At 42.0% G+C, this 23,866-nt stretch overlaps 4 protein-coding genes across 6 annotated transcripts; 3 read left to right on the top strand and 1 right to left on the bottom strand.

Annotated features, from left to right (window-relative positions):
* The first annotated feature begins 608 nt into the window (after nucleotides 1-608).
* On the top strand, nucleotides 609-6,194 carry LOC306834959 (regulator of G-protein signaling 20-like). 2 transcript variants are annotated; one of them, XM_079361305.1, is made up of 5 exons: nucleotides 609-719; nucleotides 1,685-1,845; nucleotides 4,019-4,102; nucleotides 4,179-4,413; nucleotides 5,258-6,194. In XM_079361305.1, the coding sequence occupies exons 2-5, from the start codon at nucleotides 1,688-1,690 to the stop codon at nucleotides 5,444-5,446; spliced, it is 666 nt and encodes a 221-aa protein (XP_079217431.1). In that variant the 5' UTR covers nucleotides 609-719; nucleotides 1,685-1,687; the 3' UTR covers nucleotides 5,447-6,194. The 2 variants fall into 2 exon arrangements, with proteins under 2 accessions (XP_079217431.1, XP_079217432.1); XM_079361306.1 differs by lacking the exon at nucleotides 609-719 and adding an exon at nucleotides 731-1,229.
* Nucleotides 6,195-7,123: 929 nt separating this feature from the next.
* lypla1 (lysophospholipase 1) lies at nucleotides 7,124-11,021 on the bottom strand. Of its 2 annotated transcripts, XM_079361116.1 has the most exons (10): nucleotides 10,923-11,021; nucleotides 10,675-10,790; nucleotides 10,520-10,551; nucleotides 9,949-10,014; nucleotides 9,707-9,754; nucleotides 9,542-9,612; nucleotides 9,377-9,450; nucleotides 8,573-8,674; nucleotides 8,096-8,272; nucleotides 7,124-7,673 (listed from the first exon to the last, which is right to left on the bottom strand). In XM_079361116.1, exons 2-10 carry the CDS (start codon nucleotides 10,741-10,743, stop codon nucleotides 7,614-7,616), a joined length of 699 nt encoding a protein of 232 aa, XP_079217242.1. In that variant the 5' UTR covers nucleotides 10,744-10,790; nucleotides 10,923-11,021; the 3' UTR covers nucleotides 7,124-7,613. The 2 variants fall into 2 exon arrangements, with proteins under 2 accessions (XP_079217242.1, XP_079217241.1); XM_079361115.1 differs by having other exon boundaries at nucleotides 10,675-11,012.
* Nucleotides 11,022-11,413: 392 nt separating this feature from the next.
* Nucleotides 11,414-14,988, top strand: mrpl15 (mitochondrial ribosomal protein L15). The gene is made up of 5 exons (XM_079361114.1): nucleotides 11,414-11,611; nucleotides 12,600-12,757; nucleotides 12,905-13,070; nucleotides 14,298-14,421; nucleotides 14,510-14,988. The coding sequence occupies exons 1-5, from the start codon at nucleotides 11,507-11,509 to the stop codon at nucleotides 14,851-14,853; spliced, it is 897 nt and encodes a 298-aa protein (XP_079217240.1). The 5' UTR covers nucleotides 11,414-11,506; the 3' UTR covers nucleotides 14,854-14,988.
* A 5,384-nt stretch (nucleotides 14,989-20,372) lies between these two features.
* Nucleotides 20,373-22,808, top strand: sox32 (SRY-box transcription factor 32). The gene is made up of 3 exons (XM_079361624.1): nucleotides 20,373-20,429; nucleotides 21,179-21,716; nucleotides 21,992-22,808. The coding sequence occupies exons 2-3, from the start codon at nucleotides 21,359-21,361 to the stop codon at nucleotides 22,660-22,662; spliced, it is 1,029 nt and encodes a 342-aa protein (XP_079217750.1). The 5' UTR covers nucleotides 20,373-20,429; nucleotides 21,179-21,358; the 3' UTR covers nucleotides 22,663-22,808.
* Nucleotides 22,809-23,866: the final 1,058 nt, after the last annotated feature.

The following is a 23,866-nucleotide window of genomic DNA, read 5'->3' as shown; positions in this document are numbered from 1 at the left end:
ACGTGTCCTCATCTCTGTTCAAAGACACGCCCACCGGAAGTCTTCAAGTCAAATTCAATTCAAACTGTGAATGGTTTGTATTACCGTTAAAAAAAAATCTCAAATCTCACTTGATCATGTTTAGGTAATTTTCCCACCCCTGGATTTTTTCACCCTGCGCAGTTCAGACGTCTTTATGGATCTCTACTGCTCCCTGGTGGACTCAGGCGGTACTGGGCCTCCTGACCACCTCTGGACAGGTGAAGCTGCAGATGAGGGAGTTTTTTCTTCTTTATGTTTGACTTAATTATTTGAGGCATTATCGTCCTGAGTTATTTTTGCTTTAGATAATAAATTCCCGTATGTTTTTAAAATAAATGAAATCCGTCACCGGCTGTAAAATAGGACTGTAACATTTATTAAATAAAATCCGTTATTCAATGTAAGACCGTCATTTTTTACAAGCAGCTGATCTCAAAACAGGAAAAAATAATAATTAATATTAAATTATTTATTAATCAGTGCAAATGGACAGTCAGCCTAAATGTGTCCTGAAAAATACAAAAACATCTCTGCGCACATTGTGTTCTGGCTGGTAACACATGAGCGCAGAAAAAATCTTCTTCACACTTACAGGATGCGCATGCGCAGTGAGATAACCAACTGGTTTTTGTCAAGTTAAGGCAGACGGATGTGATCGAAGCTAAAAAAAAAAATATTCTGGCATTCATGGTGACACAGTGAGTACTCATTTATATCCCACTTTTTCTCTCGTTTTGTTTTATTTTATTTTATTTTATTTTTAAGGGGAAACAAAAGCGGTAATTCATCACGATGAGGCTGTTGCATGAAGCATCTTCATGTGGATATTTCCAGCAGGCAGAAACAGGATTCATCTTCATCCCGTGCAAACACACGATGCACTGACATCTCGCTAAACAAACACAATGCGATTATTTGCAGGTCTGCTGCTTTTTATCTTAAAATACACATACTCAGCTTTTCCGATGTAATAATTAGATAATGTTTCTATAAACGGCTGCATGATGCTCGCTTCGAGATGACAGCTTGTCTTGAATCGCCCATCATGTGAGTGTGAGTGCATCCTCCCGAGGATGCGACCGATGGATGCGGTCGCTGCGGTCCAGGAGTAAAAACGCCTTGTCGCTATCATTATCGCTCAGAGGAAGCAGAGAAGGGAGGAAGGCAGTTGTTGCTCATCACATTTGTCACATTGATGCTAAACACGGGTAGGATATTTTCCATTTGCAGCTTGTGATGCTTTTACAGGGGCGAGACCTGCACGTAAACGCATCATACTCTCGAGAAACGCTGAAAAAATGTCTTTTTTTTTTTGGTGGATGCATTGCACAGAAGTTGGCCCCAATAATTCATGCTTATGATGTGCTCGTGCATTCCTCAAGACACCTCAGATATTGATGTTTAAAAATGACTTATGTTATCAATAACAGAGTCACATTGATTGTGTATTTCTGATTGATAAATCAGTTTTGATTCACCCTCTTCTTTCAGGCCTTCTTCAGATCCGTAATCTCCTGTGATTTCTTGGATTGTGTGTGTAAATCTGCGCGTGTGTTTGTGTGCACGTGTGTGATGCTCCATCTTAATGTGGTAATAATCTTCCAGCGAACCGCTCCCCTTCTCCCTCTGCTTCTTCACCCGTCCTTCTTCTTCCTCTCCTCAGTCCATGGGCTCAGAGCGGGTGGAGATGCGTAAGAGACAGATGCAGGTTCACCAGGAAACAGCTGCCAGTGTCCTCCAAGCACGCCACAGAATGGGAAACACCCCCACCAACGCCTCAAACGCCTGCTGCTTCTGCTGGTGCTGCTGCTGTAGCTGCTCCTGGTAATGACACTCCTCAGCTTCCCACACAGCAGGCTGCAGACAGGAGACGTATGGGCTGAGATGCAGGGGGTGATAAGGGACGATTTACTGACAGACAACTGGATGCACGTCGCGTGAGATGAGGATCTTCATCCTTCTGTCTATTCTTTATCCATAACCAGATATGTTAAAGCTGCACTAACACATATGCACTGAACTGCATGCGTGCACGCAAATGACAACATATCAGCCAGATTTTACTCCTTGTAAAATGTCCCTGTGAAGTCAGGGAGAGCTGAGATGTGAACGCAGCAGGAAGTATTTACACAACCAGTCAGCGTCCGGTGAGATAGTCGTGCACATAACATGGCAGCTTCATACTCTTCTCCGCTCACCAGCGTGTTCTTTTCCACTGGTTTGTTGAACCATAAGACGTTCGTAGAGTCAGACTCTGCTTTGCCTCCTATCTTGGATGTCTTGTAAACATCACGACACGTCTTACCTCCTGAGGCTCAGCTGTGATTTGATTTATTAGCCGACACTTTGCATTTGAATGATTGCAAGATGGCAGCAGACATCTTGGTTGTGCATGAAAATACTCCCTGAGTACAGCGAGCGTTGTGAAAGTGAAGTATCCCCGAATAAGAAAAGAGATCTGCCTGAAGAGGAGAGCTGAAACACGTCTTTCATTTGTTTTAACTGTAGCATAACATTGCTCATCAATACAACAAGTTTGGGAACGCGGTGCATCTTGCAGCCATGCTTCAGAAAAAGAGACGTTGCATAAAGACAACACTGGTAGATGCAGTATTTATATCCCTGAGTAATTATGCAGAACAAGACATTTAAAAATTTAAACCAAGAGGAATTGTATAAAAAAGCGTTTCAACTGCAACAACTTGGACTGAACTTCGTACAGCCGCTGCAAAATCCTGCATTGGTGAAATATCACAGCAGCAATCTGCACAAGTTTATGGAAAATGAAGATCTGCCTCGTTTCATCGTGTCGTCCTAAAAGCTCAGTTGTGAACACGTCTTACATTCTGGCTCCATCCTCCCACTCACTGAACAACACAACAGCCCACGCTGCGGCCGCTGAGAAAAACAGAAACACACAAGTCCTGTGACCCACGCTTGGATCTCATTGGTCGGCTCATTGTCGTGTCCCCTGAGAACAGTCGACCTGTTGGGACGCGGCCGTGTTAATTCACTCCGCTGGGGATGAGTAATACACTTTCTCTTATGGTTGCGTCTGTTTTGTCGCACGGCTACGACAGCCTCGTTGTTCCCAGGTGGGTCGGCTCACGTCGGACTCTCACCTGAACCAATTAATCTCCAGCCAGCTGCTACATGGGCTGTTTTAATTACACGCACAGGAAACACCCACAGGACGCTGAGGCCAGTTGACACAATTATCTATTACTCGCAACCCTTCCCAACGTTCCCAGTAGATCCTCTTGAAGCGACGAGAGGTGTTCTGTTATTTCAATAATACCAAACAACATGTAGTGCATCGAATATTAGAAACAGGCCCAGAAACAAAACAATGACAACTGATGTTCAAGGGAATTCCCCCCCTCCAAGAAAAAGTCAACAGGCATGTTTTTATTAAACAAATTCACATTAATATAAAAAGAAAAAACGAGATATGATTCGTTAATTCATGACTATCGAAGAGCTCATCGGCGTTATTGTGTTGCCTTTGGAAGGAGTCAGGCGAGCTGTTTCCAGTCTTTGCGTGAAAGCATCGCTCTGGGCTTTTAATTTAACATCTTTAAACAACGTAAGGAGCCGAGGGTCTGACTCTAACATTTATCTTTTATACCTTTTAAGATATTTAAAGAAGAAGCATCCAACCTTGCTGCCTGCTTTCATTTCATAGGAATACAACCCTTAACGTTATTGATCCCCTCGTGTCTGAACGGGAGTGAGTCCATAAAAGCCAGGCCCTAAAAAGTTAGTAAACCATTCAGAGAAGTGACGAAGAAGCTGTGTTGTGTGATACAGTAGATACTGATTCACAATTAAACACGCTGAATTATTTTCAGTGCACTGTGTATGATATAAAAAGAGAACTGGAGTTATTTGAAATGCATCCCGGTGCTGAATCCAAAGTGGATGACAAGCTATTTAAAGCCTGTTGATCATAAAAAAATGTTTTTAAAAACTTCCAATGTTTGTGTTTTTTTTCTAGTTTGACTGTTCGGGGTGAGGATGAGACCGTACAGAGGCCAACGTTCGAGCACAGAACAGAGGGAACCACAAACTGTGAAGAAAGGTAACTTAACACCAGAAACATTTCATATGAAAATGATCAACGAACGATGAATCAACTCGTCCTTGTCCTCGTGCAGCCTGAAGCCTACTCTGGAGGACGCTCGCTCCTGGTCGACGTCGTTTGAGAAGGTGATGAAGAGTGCGGCCGGTCGCGGCTGCTTCAGGCAGTTCCTGAGGACGGAGTTCAGCGAGGAGAACATGATGTTCTGGCTCGCCTGCGAGGATCTCAAAAAGGAGACCAACAAGACTGTGGTGGAGGAGAAAGTGCGTCAAATATACGAGGACTTCATCTCAATCCTGTCCCCGAAAGAGGTGAGACAGAGCACTTTTTGTTGCTACGGATACGACAATCATTCAATCCTGCAATCACATTTCATGTACCCAGTGAGTCACTGTAGCTTCAGTGTTTAGCCAGCTCTGCATGTGGTGGACACTGTAGCTTCAGTGTTTAGCCAGCTCTGCATGTGGTGGACACTGTAGCTTCAGTGTTTAGCCAGCTCTGCATGTGGTGGACACTGTAGCTTCAGTGTTTAGCCAGCTCTGCATGTGGTGGACACTGTAGCTTCAGTGTTTAGCCAGCTCTGCATGGGTCTGTAAAGCTTTCTGCGTTCTAATCTCTCTCCATGTTTCAAAAGCATCTCCAACATTGATCCTAGTTTGAGCAGCTTTCTGCTGCTGGAGCTTATTAGAAACATGCAGAGGCTTTTTAGCTCGGGTACAATCACTTCTATCTGAAGCAGTTCCACTGCCCGCTTCCATCGCTGCAACACCTGTTCACCTGATAACTGCTCTCATATCTGGCAAACCCAGGGGCGTCCAAAACGGCCTTCAAAGCCCCGCCTACCTTCTCTGGTCCAATCAAATCCAGAGCATTCAGGAGCAGAATCTAAAGTTAGAAGGAGGACATACTGGCTGCTGCATTGTTGTCAGAGAAGCTTCAACACAGCAGGTTTCCTTCATGATCACACAGGAAGAGAGCGTCATCATCTCAGTCAGTAGATATCTTACAGATTGCTCCTTTAAGGGGAAGCTGTAGTTTAGCATGAAGCGTTTTTGAGCCTCTCAAACCCAACAATCTCATTCAAAAATGTCCGACTCCACGTTTAATGTTCAGCCTGTTTACATTTACAACCTCTTATCTGCACGTCTCCTTCAGGTCAGTTTGGACTCCCGCGTTCGAGAGGTGATAAACCGCAACATGCTGGAGCCCACCTCGTGCACGTTTGACGACGCTCAGCAGCAGATCTACACACTGATGCAGAGAGACTCGTACCCGCGCTACATAAACTCCTCCGAGTACACGGATCTGCTGAAGAGCCTGGAGGAGCCTCCCTCTGAGCCGTAGACTCCCAAACCCGCCACACACACTGAACTTTGCAAAACGGCGCATGCGTCCCACCTGGAGGAGTTTTCCCGTGGTGTGTTTTTTTTTCCTGCTGGAGTACAGAAAGACAAACACTTCTGTTCACTTGTCTTTATCCAGCTGTTACTGCTGTTTATTTACCCATGATTAGCTTACCAAAATACTTGGAGCAAACGAGAACAAATGCTACGTCCAGCACCGGTTCAAAAAAAACATATCTATATTTTTATATTACTCCCAAGCGCTTGACATTGCACTTTTCTACCTTGTTTAATGAGGGGCAGCATGTATCTGTGAGCACTGCGTTTGTATTTAGGATTACCGAGCCTTAATGCAGATCCAGTTCTTGTAGAAGCTTGTAGGTTTTATTTTAACAGTAACTGAAGAAGAAGGAAAGTGCCTTTGGAATAAGATCTTCTACACTCGCACCTTTGGTCGAACGAGGAAAAAAAAACCACGGTGCGACAAAGACTTCACATGTTGGTGCTTTCAGCTCTTCTCAAAGAAACGTTTTTACAACTCAATGAGCTGGTGACCTTGGATAGAGCTTGTCTGTGTTTCAATACTGTGATATTAGTCATAATATATTTAATTTAAACGAAACAGGGACGAAGAGAAAAAAACTGACTACACGACCATGATGACCACTGATATATTTGTGTATTTAAAAAAAGGATCTTGTGTGAAATAGCTATTTGAATTCTCACCAATCAAATAAAGCACAATCATATGTTGTGTCCTCCTGTTGTGTTTCTTCACAATTATTATTATTATTATTTGACACACACATGGACTGGCCCCCTTCTCCTCCCCGCCTGTTTGTCCACCTACTTCTATGTTTTAAATCCCTGCTCAGTTTCAGCAGATGGTTTGTCTGCTTTTGTCCTGTAACTTAGCTAAATGTTGCTTCGTGCTCATGATGGGTTAACGTTGGATCTTTGTAAAATAACGATGACTTCGGTCGTACCGATGCCTGATCTTTTGGTAAAAAAAAAAATGTCTCGAGACAACATTATTTATTAATTGACAAAGCGATCTGATTGGACAAGAGGCATCACTTGGGACTTTTCACTTCATGTATCCCTCCTCCTCAAGCAGAACTTCTGAAGACGTTTAATAGACATTTGCAGCTGACAGTGTTTTTCTTTATCGTCTCAAAAACCTCAGAATCACACAACAGACTCTTGTTATATAAATATTTGCTTTAAACACACAAAAGATTCACACCACAAAGAAGTCGCTCTGTTTTAACCCACGGACACTAACAGAATAAAACTGAATGTTCGGGTTGCCTAGCAACAGTCTAGTTCCATTTAAATAGTGAAACTAGTTGATTTGCTGGAGTTAAGAAACAACACGAATGTTGATTTATTAACTTTTAAATCTTTGTTTGTTTAACTCTTTTATGAAAAGTGATATCAGCCCTGCTAATATCCAAAAATCACCTTATTTCTAAACACTGTAGTTCAAAACATATTTAGAGATGTTTGTAAGCAGCTTTAAGACGATACGTCAGCTCGACTAAACATTCAAGTTTAGATTTCTACACATCGGGGCTGCAAATAATGATTTTTTTTTCAATAGCAGGTAACTGTTGCTTATTTCAAAATACGTTATTTTCCTGTTTAAGATGTAAAAGAAAAATCCATCACAGGTTGCCCATGTTGATATCTTTAATTCAGTTGTGTGACAACTTTTTCACAACCCAAAAGTGTTTGATGTAATATTTAAAACAGACCCAAAAAATCTGAAACAACAACCGTTTGCATGAATTCAACAAATAAACTTGTTTCTGCACCGACAACGACAATAAAAGAATTCACAGCCCATGTGTTTGTGAAATAGCATGTATTAATAGATCAAGTTTAGCCCTAGTTATTCCAGTACACTTGTTACCTACAAGAAAATGGCTCGTCTCAAAATGCAAACTACAATCAAGCAACTACAGTTACTCTACTGCAACACCGAGGACTGTGTGTGGATCCAGGTCAGGATGCAGCATCGTTCCAGTCGGGCTAACGTGTAGCCGCAGTCCTGCTCCGGCTCTGTGAGTAGCAGCGTTGGTTTTCATTGTCAAGTCAGTCTGTGATTCCTCGAGGCCCACTGAGCCCCGAAACACTCAGACGGCGCTGTGCATCACGTCCTGATTTCACAGCTCACTGATGGGAGGAAGCCGCTTCTCTATGAATCGTTTGACATCCACCATTTCCTGCAAAGGTACAAAATAAAAGCTCATATGATAAATAACAAACCTAAGGTACCGTGCACTGAGAAGAAAAGCAATGCACAGCCGCTGTGGCTACTTTTAACTGCATGTTTTTTTAATTTGAGATGTGGGTACACAACGATCCGTAGGAGGCAAAAATATGTGGAATATCATGTATGTTGAAAAGAGCGCCGGCAACCAAGATTTTTCAACACAGCGCACTTTTTCGAGCACAAAAAAAATTGCAGAGCGCTCGTAAAAAAAGACGCTGGGCATGGCATTTTTTGTCCCGGCAGCCGGCGCCTACTGCTGCAAACTTTCTCTCCTCGTTGAAAATAATTGGAAAAAAAAGACGCCGATAGTCAGAAAAAAAATAAGCTAGGTGGCCACAGGGCCGAGTGGACGTGAAACTTTCACACACTGACCTCTGGACAGGCGCTGTGAGGTAGACCCCGGTACGACTTAAAGGTGATGTTGGCTGGATTGATGAGGCTTTTCATCTTCTCTGCTGTCTGGCTGCCAAATATAAAGGGGACCAGGGGGTCGGCGTCCCCGTGGCACTGGAGGACATGCATGTCCTTGTTTGCACTGTTGGCAGACGCCTGAGAATAGAGGAGATTAGGATTATACTAATTACCTGATTGTGACAGATTATGGCAGCTTTCACACATGCACTGCACAGACTTCATCGGGATTTTCTGTAATTCAATTAAAGGAGAAATTCCCCATAAATAAACGAAGGGGGATTCTTTCTGTATTTTTTTTGGAGCAACTAAAAACGACTTTGACGAAATTAAAGCAAAAAACACAACAGATGATGAAACTGAATTTTTTCCTTTGAGTTTCAGAATTGACAGATTTACAATCAAATCGCAGGTGAGCGTCTGTTTTTTTTTTTCTACCTGAGGGAAGGAGTTACGGAGAGGAAGCCAGCAGCTCAGAGCGACCACGCCAGCGAGCTTCTGCTGAGTCGTCAGAGCCGTGTAGAGAGAGAGAGCGCCACCCTGGAACATGAAGAAGAAATGATCTGAGATACATGCGTTTAGGATTTATTATAAAGTATATCGCTGTGTGCGCGTGTGTGTGCGTGTGTGTGTGTAGGTGTGCTGCTGGACAGCGCTGACAGCTTATTGGTTGAATCAAGAATCGATCAAGATTGGTTTTGACCTTGCGATATAAACTAAACAGAATAGCTCAGGGTGTTTTGTGCCTCACTGCCAATTGTTGGCACAGGCACAGGAACTTCCTGTAGTCTTTGCTGGTTGCCTGGCAACTGCTGAGAGCCAAGAAATAGTCCTGCCCACCATCTTTCTTACACTTTGGTTTCTCTTAAGAAGTCCTTTTTAATATTTTTGTGCTAACAATGAACTGTTGCTACACGCTGTTGATTTTGTAATCAAAGCTAATACTGTAGCATCATTTGGACTTGATGAACTATTTTAAATAGTTCAAACTGGTATCATCAGTTAAAAGTTTGATCTGTGTCACCACAAAGCAGCATCAAATAAATTAATGAACATGTTTGAATTTAGTGGTTGTGCAATCTGATTTTTCAACTGTGTGAACTGTGTTACGACTCTTCCTCAGGAGACACGCACAATGTGTGTGTGTGTGTGTGTCTATTTAAAAGTGTAAGGCACATAAGCAGTGATTCACAGCAACAACAGCGTTATGTAACACGTCCTCTGCATGCATGCCACACTTACTTGTGAAAATCCACCGAGCATAATTCTGTGTGAAGGTATTCCATTCTTCACTTCTTGATCTATCAAGGCTTTAACTGTGGATCCAAACAAGTCTCTTAAAGCATCACTGAGAAAGGGAAAAACTTTGACAAACACGAACGCAAAAGAAATAAAACGACGACGTACTGTTCTCGGACGCTCTTCTAATACCGTTCGCATCTTCTTCTGCGTCCGGGTTCAAACCATAGATATCAAACCTGAAGACGAGGAAGGAAAAAAAAACACAAACGTGAGGCTCTTTTTCTTTCACACCGTCTATATACAAATATGTTGAATCAGCGCAACGCTTACCAGGAAGGCATCGACATTCTCATGTTCAAAGAGACCGGCTGGGTGGGCCTGAGATGATTAGAGAAACAAAACATGACATAGTAACTGTAAGTGATAGACGCTTCATCGAGACAAGAAACACATTACACATGATACATTTGTCACATCTAAATGTGGATTATAAGGTCTTGAGATTGTGTTTCCAAACTTTTCCAACACTCGCAGAGATTCTCTGTGATGTCACAGCGGCTGTGAATACTTACGCGTGAGGGCAGATGTATTTCACATGTGGTATCCTGATGCCTGCAAAAGCTTCTGCCCAGCCGTGCCTGTCAGAAGAGGACAAAATCAAAGCTGTGTCGATGCATCCTTAATCATAAGGATGGAAGATATGTTCTACCTCAGGGTTTTAGTCCTTTAGTTTCTCCCTTCCCGTATTAACTTCACTGCTCTCAGTATTTTTTGTATTTTCTCCAGCCCTCTGTCGACACATTCATTTTACCATCTCTTGTTTATCTCTTCTTTTCTTCTACTTACAGCTTGTGATGTCGTCCCACTCTCCCTCAGTTTTGCTTTATTTTTTTGAGTTCTCCTTGGGTTGATTTTAAACTAATCACTGTATTTAACTGCATCACACCTGCCTGTTGTATGTCACTTATTTCTGTTATCTGCATTTATATTATTTCTAGTCTCCCTGTCTGTTTACCTCTGTTCCTTTCTTTCCCTAAATTAAATCCTTGATTTGTTTTATCTGTAAAGCCCCTATATAAATAAAGTTATTATTATAATATCATTTATCAAATTACAGAAAAGGGGGGGGGTGTCTTTGCATACCCAGTGTCTCCAAGGCCATGCAGAAATATCACCTGTAAAGATGAACATTAAAGAGTTGAGAGTTGAGAAGCTGTAAATGTCAGATTTATGCAGTACATTTGGTGCACATTGAGCTGGCTGCAGAGTTGGTTTTTGTGTCCAGGTGTTCCACTCACCGCTGCAGTAGCTTTCCGGGCAGCAGGCACGATGGCAGGTAAAGGCGCTGACATGTTATTGCCGCACATACAGCGCTGAAAGCAGCTGGGAGGAGGAAGAACTTCGTTTCTGCACGCTAATAACGACACCACCAAAAAATAAATAAAAGCAGAGTTTTTTTTAAGGTCCCAACGTCTTGAAACACAACTAGCTGTCTTGAATTTCTCTTTAGGAAGTTAAAATGTTCAGGAAAAACAATACAAAACACCTCCAGATCCACGGAGTAAACCTCACACCAGCTGCACGCTTACTGCTTCTTGTGACAACCCTTTGAAGTCCCGCCTCTTCCGCTACGTGATTGGCTCCCGTTAGAGGTCTTTTACAAATGCAAAGCGATGATTGGTTGAGCTGAACTGTCAACTTGCTCTGCTTTAATAATACTCAAATCCTCTACAGGAGCAGAACCGGAAGATTTAGAAATAATAATGATAATGACAATAATATACTAACACTGGTACGAAACTAAACAAACATCCATATTATCTTCAAAAGTGAAATACATATAAACGTGTGACCTTTGACACGGATTTCTGGTGCCAATAAAAATACCCGTCATGCTATATGTGCCAGCTGTGATAATAAATGTCACAAGTATTACATTTCTTTAGCTATCATTCTATTTAATCGGATTTGTATTGCGATGTAGCTCAGCAGTTTGTTACGTATTTTGACTGTCATGCTCTTATTGTTAAAGGTCGCCGAATTATCGATGACTACTTCCGCTGACCTCAATCACGTGACCTGCATGTCCTTGGTTTGGCTAACATTGACATGTGAGCTACAGTCAGCAACATGTCTTTCCCCAAAAAGCCCAGTGGTAAAGCTTTAGATGTTTTGCAGAACCTGCCCCGGATAACTTTAGCGAACCTGCGGCCGGAACCCGGGTCCATTAAGACGGTGAGTTCGGTTCTTTGGTCTAATTTACCGGCATGTTAGTGAGCTGAGCAGGTTAGCTTCCTACGCTAACAGATGGAGGCAGATGCTAAAAAGACATCCTTTATCCTAGTAATGATAATAATATTGATAAAATACTGCATTCCTATGTTCTGGTATTTAACACTCAAAGCAAAACTAATAAAGTGAACATACATGTAAGGATTTTATTACAATTAAAGTTTAATATTTACTAAATTAATTAACCTCTTTTATGTCCTAAATTTAATCAATGGAAATCATTTATTTTTTATTAATTTTAGAGCAATTTTAATAATTGGATTTGAGTAATAGGTTTAGATGTCTTTGCTGGTGTTGATGAAAAATATGTATTTGTTTTGATAATGAGGGACAAAAAGTTATTTTTTTTATTTATTGTATTGAATTTTGTTGTATTTACAAGAAAAAGAAAAAATATATATAACATACAGATAGAAAACAAAACAAACAATACCCATCACAAAAACTAGCCTTGAGCACTGCAGTAATATAATTATAATAACTTTATTTATATAGCACCTTTAAGAACAAGTCTTTACAAAGTGCTTCACATATTAAACAAATACAAATATCCATTTCTTAGTAAGGAAAAACGTTTTTTACAAAGTTTGATAACTTGATTAATTTATTTTGCACATTTGTAATACTTCAACGAGGAGCACATCCCAGTGTAAGGCCCCGGCCCCTTTGACTACATTTACAATGTAAACACATAAACAATAGTATGAAAATAATGTGCAGAAATATGTTCAATTTAAAAACAACAATAGATGTGCTTTGACTTGAACAATTTCAAATTTATAATTTTTTTTTCAGATTTGTTCAACTTAAAAAGCATTGAAGGGGAAAGACTGCAGGATTTTGCACACATAAAAAAAAACTCCATCCTGTATTCTGTCGTTTGTTTTGAAAAGAAGCTAAAATAGAAACTCTGCTGTATTTTTGGTGAAAGGAGAAAAAGCGCGGCCGAGGACAGCACGGTGGCAACAGGAGCGGCAGGGGGCATAAAGGACAGCGGCAGAGAGGCACCCGACCTCGGCTTGGATTCGAGGGCGGTCAGACTCCTTTCTATCTCCGCATCCCAAAATATGGCTACAATGAAGGACACAGGTTCGAGTTTATCGCTTCACTTTTAACATCTGTCTGTTTGTAGAAGAAGATTTGTGCTGTTGAAAGTGACTCACGAGAGAAATTAGAGTTAATGTTACTCCCCTACTTGTTTTGCGTTTTAATCCCTGTGTGTGTGCTCTTCCTCAGTCGCTGTCCTCAGTATCAGCCTCTGTCTCTGAAGCGTCTGCAGTACCTGATCGACCTAGGGCGAGTCGACCCCACGCAGCCCGTGGACCTGACCCAGCTGGTGAACGCCAGAGGAGTGACGATCCAGCCAATGAAGAGGGACTTTGGTGTGCAGCTGGTGGATGAGGTAACGGCTGCATGCTTAAAGCGGCTTGCTCAGGAGGATGGAACCTTTTCACGCCGAGTTTGGTTGTCGGAGGGTTTGACGGTTGATCTGTCATCTTCAAAGGTCGAGAAACACTTCACACTCCAGTGACTGTGAGGTGTGAAGCCCAGACACCAAGTCAAACTGTTGATTAAAAGCAGCTCATGCTCAGTCTGTATCACTCCAAACACAGGGAAGTGTTTCCTTATTTGCTGCAGTATAACGTCACAAGATATTCCTCATTTTCCTCCTGTAAAACTATAGACTAATATAACGACTTTATTCTCGTAAATGTACGACTTTCCATCAATTATGTCTACCGTTATTCTCATTCAGCTGTCATTGGTCGAGAGGCGGGGTTAAACTCAGTGTTAAATCTGACACTACAAAAAAATAACAATGGAGGCTCAGTCCTCGCGCGCGGGCGGCCCGGGTTCGCGTCCGGCCTGTGGCCCATTTCCCGCATGTCTCTCCCCACTCTCTCCCCCTTTCCGACTCTATCCACTTTCCTCCCTCTATAATAAAGGCATAAAAACGCCAAAAATAAATCTTTAAAAAAAATAACAATGCATCAAAGTCAATATATTGGATCATCTTTGACATATCCTAAAAATCCCCCAGCCACCAAATATTTGTAATAAGGAAAATTACTTTTTTTTTTTCTTTTTTTTTTTTCTTCCCATACAAAAACATTAGCATTATATCAAACTGTCATTTAAAGAGTTAAAATCAGAAACATGATTAAATAGTAGTTTTGAGCAGGGGGGGAGTTGTTTAAGAGATTTATGCAGAAAATCAATGTGTTCTAATTTTACTGCAGTTTTTGTCGTGGACCTTTTTGTCTGAAGTGGCTCATTAGTCAGTAATTTAAAGTGATGCCTGAGGGTTCACTCTTGTAAATGTTTGACTTTAATCTCAGCATCTCCGCGTGGCACTAATGCTCCTTCATACATCGTCAGTGATCTAAAATATTTTCAGTGATTTCTTCAAAAAGATTGAATTCTAAATTCAAGTTCTGGATTATGGAGACGACAGCAGAAGAGTCAACACATTAAGTGTTTGAGGTTTTAACTTCAGGGTGTCAGGTGTGGCGTTTGTACCGTCTCCTGCCAGTAGGTGGCAGCACATGACACGTGTTGTCCTTCTGTCACAGACTCAGATGTTTGTCCGCCTGCTCTTGAAGCTTCTCCTGTGTTTTCTCTGTTTCAGGGTGCTGACATCTTTGCTGCAAAGATCAACATCGAGGTTCAGCGAGCTTCTGAAGGAGCCATCGCTGCTATCGAGAGGAACGGAGGGGTCGTCACCACGAGCTTCTACGACCCTATAAGTCTTGGTAACTATAGAGATGCTTCATCTGCCCCACATTAACTCACTCATCCTCTGTGTTTTTAATAATAACTCTTATTTCTGGTGTTCTGCAGGGATCCTCATCAGGCCCGTGCCTTTCTTCATGCGAGGGCAGCCCATCCCTAAGCGGATGTTACCCGGGGAGGACATGGTCCCGTATTACACAGGCGCTCAGAACAGGGGTTACTTGGCAGACCCGGAGAAAATCCAGCAGGCCCGGCTCGCCCTGGCGCAGAAATACGGATATACTTTGCCAGACATTTCAAAGGACGAACTGTATAAAATGCTCGCTATGAGGAAGGATGTTCGACAGATCTTCTTTGGCCTGGCTCCAGGCTGGGTCGTTAACATGGTGGAGAAGAAGATCCTGAAACCCACTGACGAGAAACTTCTGAAATATTACAGTTCTTACGTGTGAGGAGAAGTCTCTATGTACAATACGATGGCATAAATCAGATGATTAACTTGTGTTTGCATTTTATATTAAAAATGTGTAAAAACGGCATTCTGTGTGTGTGAGAACAGTCATTAAAGTCTATCTGGAAAAACTGGATTCAGTTATGTACATTTGTTAAAGTTGAGTCATCATCACTTTTTATAACAATCATGAGCATTTTTTTTTTTTTTGTGTGTGTGTGTGTGTGACGTCCGTCCGACGGCCTCATGTCCGAGCACAACCGGCCCGTGCGGCGCGATGGAAGGAACGTGAACTGTAACAGGTGAGGGGGAAATAAGGAAAATAAGATAACTCAAAGAATGAAAACAGGAAACAGATGCCTGGTGATGTGTGTAACTTGTGAAATGGGTTGCTTAGACCCTAGAAGGGGAGTTTGAAATTAGTCATAGGCAGCTGTATCCTGGTGTGGACGTTCAAAAGACACCCCCCCCCCCCCCCCTTTACCCCCCCCTCCCCTCCTCTCTGAGTACAATCACAGGCAAACACACACACAGCTTTACCCGGTTAAGTTATAAAAATGATCATTTTCCCCTTAAAGATTTCACCTGTCACATCTGTGTGTCTCACTCACATCACAGATACCTTTTCTTTGTTTTTAGCTCACGGCGCCGTGAAGGAAGGCCAGATTGCCGTAATTCAGAACCTCATTAAGATTTTGAGATATTCCAATCAACACTTCACGGCACTTTGCTCTCTGCCCAGACCAGAATACGCAGCTTTGGATAATGGCTCCCTCGTATTTGAACCCTCCATCACGCTCCTGTTTGTTTATTTTTCTAAGTCAAACTTGCACCCTCACTATAAATAACGTTGGTATTTTACTCAGATATTGTCTTAGGGGGAGCCTGCCATAGAAATGCTGCTGGTATAAAAACACTTTATCAAAGGAAGCATATGTTTGTGTGTGTGTGTGTGCAAAAACTGCAAGCATTGTGTTACACACACACGAGTCCACTCTGCCATGCTAGTTACCGACAACAGGTCTCAATTATGCAACAAAAAGAAAACGTGCAAAAAATCAAAGTTTAAAGTCTTTTAAAAAAGCAATTTTAGGTGAATTTCTAAAGATTTTTCTGTAAAGGTCACACTCCCCAGAGACAGAGGTCACACTTTGATGACTCTCCGGTGGCTCCCTGAGCGTTTTCCTGAATCTCAAGTATCCTATAAACTACACAAGCAGTGGATACATACACAGCCGTCCCCTGTCAGGAAAACCAGCCCAAATCCTTACAGCATAATACTTTAAATAAATCAGGCCACAGGAAAGAAACAGCACAATCATTGTTTATGGCAGAACTACAGAGCTTATCTTCAAAGCAGCAGATCCTTTTGAATTTGTATCAGGTCTCAGACGATTAGAAAAGAGTGAGCTCACAGTGTCGCTCAGCTTTGTTGATCGTGTGGCCGCAGACGAGAGAACAAAAAAAAAAAGTTTACTCAAAGGAATAAATGAATTATGGTATTTTCTCCCCCAATCACAGTCGAGGAAAGGAATCATTTATTTGGACTTAAACAGATTTGCTCGTCTGTTATTAGGGAGAAAAAGCAGGTTTCTGCTCCAAATAATCTAATGTCTGAGTCTAACCAGTTCACACTATTTAATTAAACATCCGAGCCGTGCTGCTGGAGCTGGAGGCTCGGGGTTGTTTTGGGTTATCTGCCGCCCCTTGAATGAGCCGTTTCAGACAGACACAGATATCACGGTGTCTCACAGGTCTCAGTCTAGTTCCAGTTAATAATGAGGGCTAATTACAGCAGGCCTCTCTCCCTCTGTCTGCGGACACCAGACGTGTGGACCCAACACACATCATACACACTGAGGGGGGAAAAATGGATCTAACAAATGGCCTGCTGTGTTAAAAAAAAGTTTCTTATTCGATATACAGACAATGGAAGAGGAGGACGATCTCCTCGAGACTTTGGATACGACTCTTATCAGTGGAATACAATTCCTAATTTACAAAGAATAGTGGCGTGTTTCTGCATGAGTGGATCTCTGCCTCATTAGCCGGTCTCACTCGCTGCAGGTCTGCATGATAGACGCAGAGTTACTTCACTTTAAAGGGGAAGAAAATTCAATTATTACATGATTGAATTAATTTAGAGTTTGTCAGATTTTGTTTTTATATACATGACAAGGAAGTTCACTTTATTAGTCTTGAGTGTGAGTTGATTTCTAACGGGGGAGTCGACTTTGCAGATGAGTTGATTAACATGTGAATCAAGATAAAGTTTATAACATGCTGGGGAGACATTTTAACACTCAGCTTGAACTGTTACGATACACAACACATTTCAACCAAGAAACTTTATGTCACCAAAAAAATCAATTTCTGATGAATTTGAGCTTTAATTTGTTTGATTTACCTGCTTTTTTTTTTAGTTCTCCTCATTCTTAGTTTATTTATTTGGATTGATCTGCTTTTGCAGTCAGTGATATGTAAGAGGTCAAAGGTCAGCTCAAAGCCAAACAATATCTTAAACTATATGAGCGAAACAAAGTGATAATAAAATGTTTTTTTAATAAATGTCATAAATCCTCAATCAGGTGTCAAAACTGTTCGATCAGTTCTGACATGACGTGGATTTTTTTCAGCAGTTTAAACTCCTTGCAGCACCTGGATTGTAAAGTTGTTTGAAGTCTGACTGAGCCCGGCCTCTTATCTGTGCTCAGAGGTGGGGGCATCATTGTGTTCTGCTAATGAGGCCACATTAAGCCTGTCTGCACCAGGGGGCATGTAATCCTCTCAGCTGGCCTGACGTAGGGCCGGCCGGGCAGGGCGCTGTTTACTCTGGGAGTGTGGAGGCTAGCACCCATCCAGCACACCGGGAGGGGGGAGGAGGGGGGGGGGTCTCGGTCTACTGTGGAATCTGCTCAAACAAAAAGGTATGTGGAGGTGGAGGGGGGACAGACCACTGCATAGAATGGTGTCTGAGTCTCGACATGGATCTTGATTCTGACCTGCTGTGCCCATACAATCCAACACAATGCAACACAGACCCTCGCTGCCAAGCTCACCTGACACAACAGCTTTATATCCAACCTTCACACCTTCCAGCAACCAAACAATACAGCTCTATATGAATGGAGCTCTGTAAGGAAAGTCTGTGGGATGGCGCTTTAGGCTTGGAATACAGAGCTTCATTATTGGAGGCCGTTTTTTTTTTTTTTTGCTTTACACTCCGGAGGGGTTTTTCTTCAAGTTCTTTTTTATGGGGGGGCGGTAATCGTCTTCAAATCAAGATCTCAAAATATCCAGAATAAAACAAGTGCTCTTCTGATGTTGCATCTTCACGGACAGAAAAATAAATCCACAAGTCCACACCTTAAAAAAATATGTACTCAGATGAACAAAACAAACATGACATCTACAAAGTCCAATCACATTGCATTTCACAGAGTCTGTGAGCCCGTTTGTAAATCCTTATAGAAGTCCCTCAGGTCCTCTACCTGTGCCAGTCTGCCCATCTCTGACCCACAGTGAAGAAGAAGCAGAGGAGTGTCCCATATATGAGTTCTGTCCAATACAATGGCACATTGTGATCTCAAAGCAGCCAAGAACAATCCCTATTCAGACAGTACAGTGCCCATTCTGCTGCAGCATTCTGCTTGTTTGGCTATGAGACAATGCTGTGATACCTTTACTGTCACCTCCCAGATTAGGAATCATTAATAAAAAGGTCTGAGTTAAGGACGTTTTAACATATCAAAATGGCATAAAGTCGATTTAATCGTAATTTTACGCACAGAAAATGTAATAAAAACACTCAAATCCAGATATTATCCTTCACCCTTGCTACTTAAACACTTTCTAAAAGTTAAACGAGTCAACTCCCAGAGGAGCTCAGTCGAAACTGACGTTATTGTATTCACGCTGCGTCGTTCAAGTTAATTGATTAAATCCATTAGTGCTTTGGGCGCGTGCGTCCCGTTTTAACAAGGCGGATGTGGATTGAAGCTCTAAATCTGACAACCTGTGAAAAACAACACACACACACACACCTTCTCTGCTCAAACGCACACGTTTATACACGTCACTATACACCAAACAGCTACACACACATCTAACACAACTGCGGAATAATTTGCCTAATACTCAAATCTAAAAAGCACATTGACCTCGTCTTGTCTTTGCCCTCTCAAAGCCTCATTCCAGCACAGGCTGAGGTGAGATGTTGAAGTTGTATTTGATAAAGGGAGATGAAGAGTTCAGTGTAAAGAACGAACCTTCATCAATTCTGTTATTGAATCTGCCAATGACACAGTATTGATCCGTCTTTTTGATCAAGAGATCAAGCTCCGTTTTGGCCTTCATTACGCGTGTCAAAGTCCAAAAAGTCCCTTTAGATTTTTTCTTTTCTTTTTTTATGTGTTGTTTATAAGGATCCCAATCAGCCTTGGTACATGATCACAGCTACTCTTTATGGGTGTTCCGCAACATAATAAAACAGATAACATACAAAATATTCAATTTTTTAAAAATGAATTTAAGGACAGTAAATCACGTCAAAGTTCACCCATACCCCAACACAATCCAAAGTAACAACGAAATCCAATATTATCCTAAACATGACAAAATAAGCCTCAACCCGAAAACGTCATGTATGCAGAGAGGGACCACCCAGACCATGCATACCTTTAAAAACACAGACACCAACACGAGTAAAAGTGTAGTTGTCAAAATAAAAACAGAGGAGCTTCTCCTTGTGTATTAACCCCTCTCTGCTTTAAACCATAACACACAGTGTTTGTGATGTAAAGTGGCCACATTAAGAGACTCGTCAGCGCAGGTGCAGCTCGGGGGAGTCCGTGTATTGCAGATGTCACAGTAATGTCGTCCATTGTCTGAGTAATGTTGGTCGGACAGATATTCATTGAAACTATACAGAGGAAGCAGGCACCTGTAATGGCGACCTATTATATTAAAGCGGGATCACACTCCTATAAAGAGTTTCATTAACGGGGAATACACAACACACACACAGCACTTCATTAGTCTACTTATTTCCTCCATTTGTTGGCTCCTTTAATAAATATATTGATCTGTTTTTAAGAACTTAAATACTGTATTGAAACTATACGTGAGAGTGATTTAATTGCAGGCTATTTTATTTATCAGCTCAACAAAGCAATTCAAGCCAAGTGATAAGATCTTTATTCTGAAATGTTTAATTTAATTCCATCTTTAAAACTTACATTTCAAATATTATGCCAATAATTTCCCCATCAGTATTTTCTATTAACTGAAGAGCAATTCTGTCTATGTTTTATCTTTCAAAGCATCTTTTTGTGCTCAATTGTTTTAAATTAAACAGGAACATTTGGAAATGAGAAACAACAGGCTGACAGCCAACAGCTGCAGCTCATCAGTCGGTGCAGGTTTCTGTGAGTCTGAATCTCTGCAGCAGTTTTGATTGATTTCAATACACTTGAGTTTATTTTTGAGAAGTCAGTCCTTTAGTTTTATTGCATGTTCCTCATCTTCTAATGCAAGTCGCTAAAAGTCAGAAACTGCAGCTTATTAGATGTCTTAGAGGTGAGCTCATCACGCGCCTTTGTGCACTTTGTCAGGTTTTTTTGGTTTTTGTTTTGTAGTTGCGTCGAGCAAATATTTGCGCGCTGTAATCGTGCAATAAACGCGCCTTGATCATGTTTGTTTCACTCGTGTAAAATGCACTTTGATAGAGACAGAGAATGGCCGATAAGAGCCGAGAGCCACAATGTAATTATCAACCAGGCCTGGCCTGCTGGAAACTTTGATGTTGTCCTATCAATACCCAGCCTGCCTTTCAGGACCTATTGATTAGATTCCATCACTATAGGCTGTAATTTGATTCTCCTAGTTTGTCTTTTATTGGGCGAATCAAGACTGAAACTTGAAGTTTAAACAGTAAATAAATATGCAACATGAAAAGACTTTATCCCTTATTATATTTTGAACTTCAGACACTTTAAGAGGAAGAGGATAAAATCCAGGTGAAGACTTGTTGAAGACATTTTTATTCTTTGGCTTTTAACCCAGCATGAGACTCTGTTCTTGTTTTAGTGTTTTATTGTTTTTATTGTTTTTATTGTTTTAACCCTGTTAGTGTTTTACTTATGTTTTATGTTTGTGCTCTTCATGTATGTACAGCACTTTGTCACAGCTATGGCTGTTTAAAGCGCTATATAAATAAAGTTGAGTTGAGTTGAGGGTCTATTCCTGAATAAACTGACTTTGTTGGTTACATTATAGGCTCAACCTGGATTCGTCTTTCAAGTTAAAAAGACTAACATGAATTGTAGTTTATTACAGAGGCATGAATCATCTTCTCATGAGAAGTTTCGTGAATCGCTGATTGGGGTGTCAGATGAGCCTATCACTGACCCGAGGAGACACCTGGAATTCACACCTTAAATCCACTCCTCCCGGCCTCCTATTGGCGGAGCTCCTGCATATATCCGTCACCCTGCACCATCGGGAGAATGACACCAGCCGATCAAAGCATCATCATCACTCAAATCTGTCTTGGAGCCATGCGTTTCAGCCACGACCTCGAAGCTTTCCAGTTTTCCGCAAACACCGCCATGTTCGACAGCGAGGACTCCGGCTGCGCAGACGGGGAGCAAATGACGGAGGTGCGCTGCCCGAGTTCAGCGCCTTCCAGCCCGCAGTCCGTCAACTCGGACTCCAGCTGCACGAGTCCCGAGGCCAAGTCCGCCTCAGGCCAGCAGAGAGTCAGGAGGCCTCTGAACGCCTTCATCATCTGGACGAAAGAGGAGCGCAGGCGACTGGCTCATCTGAACCCAGACCTGGAAAACACAGACCTCAGCAAGATACTGGGTAAGAATTTGATTGACAGCCTGAACATCTTCTTAATGTCACCAGTTACAGTTTGACATTTCCCTGAAGATTTTTACAAACATGTTGGAAATATTTAATAGTTTTATTCCTTTAACTGCATAAATGTCACCAGTTTCAATGTGGTCTAATAATTTTTTACATTTTTACTTTTTCAGTTTCAGTAATAGCCAACGAAATGTTGATTGAGATTTGAGTTTTTATTAGCTGTCAGTGGTCAGCACTCTGCAGATCTTTAACCCGCTGTGTTCTTGCAGGAAAAACCTGGAAGGCCATGTCTCTGGCTGAGAAACGTCCTTACATGCAGGAGGCGGAGCGTCTCAGGGTCCAGCACACCATCGACTACCCAAACTACAAGTACCGGCCCCGGAGGAGGAAGCAGCTGAAGAAGAGCTCCAATAAGCCTTCCGGTTCAGAATCCTCTCCGGCTTTGCCTTCGCTCAGCAGCTCGAGCTTCTCAGTGCCTTACAACCTCTCCTTCCTGCTTCAGAACCAACAGCAGTACCACGGCTCTCCATCTTTCCCCAACGTCCCCGCTAACTTCAACAGCTACACAAACACTTCCGCTTTTCCAGACCAATCAGCAGCTGACGCTTTCCAAAATAAAACTGAAGTGTACCCGCCTGCGTACCCTGCAGAACCCCAAGGATACTTTGGCGGCCAGCACGGGTACATGCAGTACGGTTTCTCCAGTCCAGCAGTCTCACATGTGGATCAAGGGGACTCCAGGGTGTACGGGGGTCTGCTGTGTCCATCTGGACCCTCTCTGGAGTTTTACCTGGAGCAGGTTAAGAAGGACATGCTGTACGATCTGGACCGCAGTGAGTTCGAGCAGTACCTGGGCCCGAGCGCTCACAGGTCTGAGTCCGTGGATCCCAGTGGGTACGCACAGCAGAGCGGCTACAGAGACGAACGTTTACTGTCATAAATGTACCGAAGCGCCGCTAAATATCTAAATTATCTCAGTGTTTTATTTCACCACGGCTCCTGAATGTTTATGTGAATTTTCTTTTCTGACCAGTGAAGTTTCTAAAAGATTATTGTGATGTCTCCCAATGTTAATATAATGTGTCAATAAATAATAAATACAAACGACTGAATGCTGATCCCATTATTACAACACAGACTTAAACAAACTTAAATATATTTCAGTTATAAATAGCAGCAGACCGTCTCCACCAACGAATAAATAAATGAACTAAATGTTTTGGAACAATAAAACAGGGGGACTCAACCTTTTAACCTTTGAGCCCCCCCTACTGGTAACAAAAAACTCTGGCCCCTAAAAAAAAAAGACAAATCGCCAAATTAATGTATTCATTCCCTGAAATGTAAACTCTTATCATACTTCATCTCTGTACAGCTTTTCAAAGCTGCCTCCTTTCTTCTTCGTCTTCTTCTTCTTTGGCGAGTTAAACTCCGCTCACATTTTCCTCGGTCATTGCAACACAAGAAGTCCTGAAGTAGTGACACTTTCAAATCACAGACAAGAAATCTGTGTAGAGCGTTTTATTATTTTGAATTAAAATATCAATATGTGACACCAGGGGTTGGATCATTGTATCACAGGAGTCAGGAAGACAATAGGTTCCCTGCTGGATTGGTGTTTTGTCCCAGCCCTGTTAAGAGCTTAAGGGAGTTATTCTCGCCCTGACTCTGACCGAAGCCAAACTGTTGAAACTCTGTTTTATCTGCATGGCCTCCGTCGGCTCAGAGAGGGAAGCAGGGTGGGCGCCAGGGGCATAAACTTCCCAACTTCCTGTTTCATTTTAAAACATTTCACAAAGGCTCTAAAAATATGCCCCAAAATCGACATATCTCCAAACTTATCCCACTTTGGCTGCCAAATGTTTACCCATTTTGCAAAATGTTTACTTCCCTGCCCTGTGTTTTCTGTGTCTCAGCCTCGAGGTCAATCTCTGTCCTGCACAGATATAAGACTGAGACCCTCCAGCAAACTTTTTTTATTTATTTTTTAAATTGTGAGACTCTAAGGATCCAACCAGTTGTCCACTTATAAAAGTTGAAAGATTTAAAGATTTCCCGTGCCAACAACACAGCAGCACTCACGCTTCTCGCTCATTGTAGACAGCCATGACTCAGAGAGACACTTACAGACTTTCTGCTTTATT

The sequence above is a fragment of the Symphodus melops genome, assembly GCF_947650265.1.
Source record: "Symphodus melops genome assembly, chromosome: 14".
Classification (NCBI taxonomy): domain Eukaryota; kingdom Metazoa; phylum Chordata; class Actinopteri; order Labriformes; family Labridae; genus Symphodus; species Symphodus melops.
The sequence above is the reverse complement of the archived record's forward strand: the minus strand, read 5'-3'. Positions and strand labels throughout refer to the sequence as shown.

Bases quoted from the DNA above. Each gene is read 5' to 3' on its own strand.
- mrpl15 (XM_079361114.1), top strand. From the start codon at position 11,507: ATGTCTTTCCCCAAAAAGCCCAGTGGTAAAGCTTTAGATGTTTTGCAG. The intron at 11,612-12,599 runs GTGAGTTCGGTT...TTTTGGTGAAAG, and splicing joins AACCCGGGTCCATTAAGACG to GAGAAAAAGCGCGGCCGAGG. The intron at 12,758-12,904 runs GTTCGAGTTTAT...GCTCTTCCTCAG, and splicing joins GGCTACAATGAAGGACACAG to TCGCTGTCCTCAGTATCAGC.
- lypla1 (XM_079361116.1), bottom strand. From the start codon at position 10,743: ATGTGCGGCAATAACATGTCAGCGCCTTTACCTGCCATCGTGCCTGCT. The intron at 10,552-10,674 runs GTGAGTGGAACA...TCATCTTTACAG, and splicing joins CCCGGAAAGCTACTGCAGCG to GTGATATTTCTGCATGGCCT. The intron at 10,015-10,519 runs GTATGCAAAGAC...CTCTTCTGACAG, and splicing joins CATGGCCTTGGAGACACTGG to GCACGGCTGGGCAGAAGCTT.
- sox32 (XM_079361624.1), top strand. From the start codon at position 21,359: ATGACACCAGCCGATCAAAGCATCATCATCACTCAAATCTGTCTTGGA. The intron at 21,717-21,991 runs GTAAGAATTTGA...GTGTTCTTGCAG, and splicing joins AGACCTCAGCAAGATACTGG to GAAAAACCTGGAAGGCCATG.
- LOC306834959 (XM_079361305.1), top strand. From the start codon at position 1,688: ATGGGCTCAGAGCGGGTGGAGATGCGTAAGAGACAGATGCAGGTTCAC. The intron at 4,103-4,178 runs GTAACTTAACAC...GTCCTCGTGCAG, and splicing joins ACCACAAACTGTGAAGAAAG to CCTGAAGCCTACTCTGGAGG. The intron at 4,414-5,257 runs GTGAGACAGAGC...CGTCTCCTTCAG, and splicing joins CAATCCTGTCCCCGAAAGAG to GTCAGTTTGGACTCCCGCGT.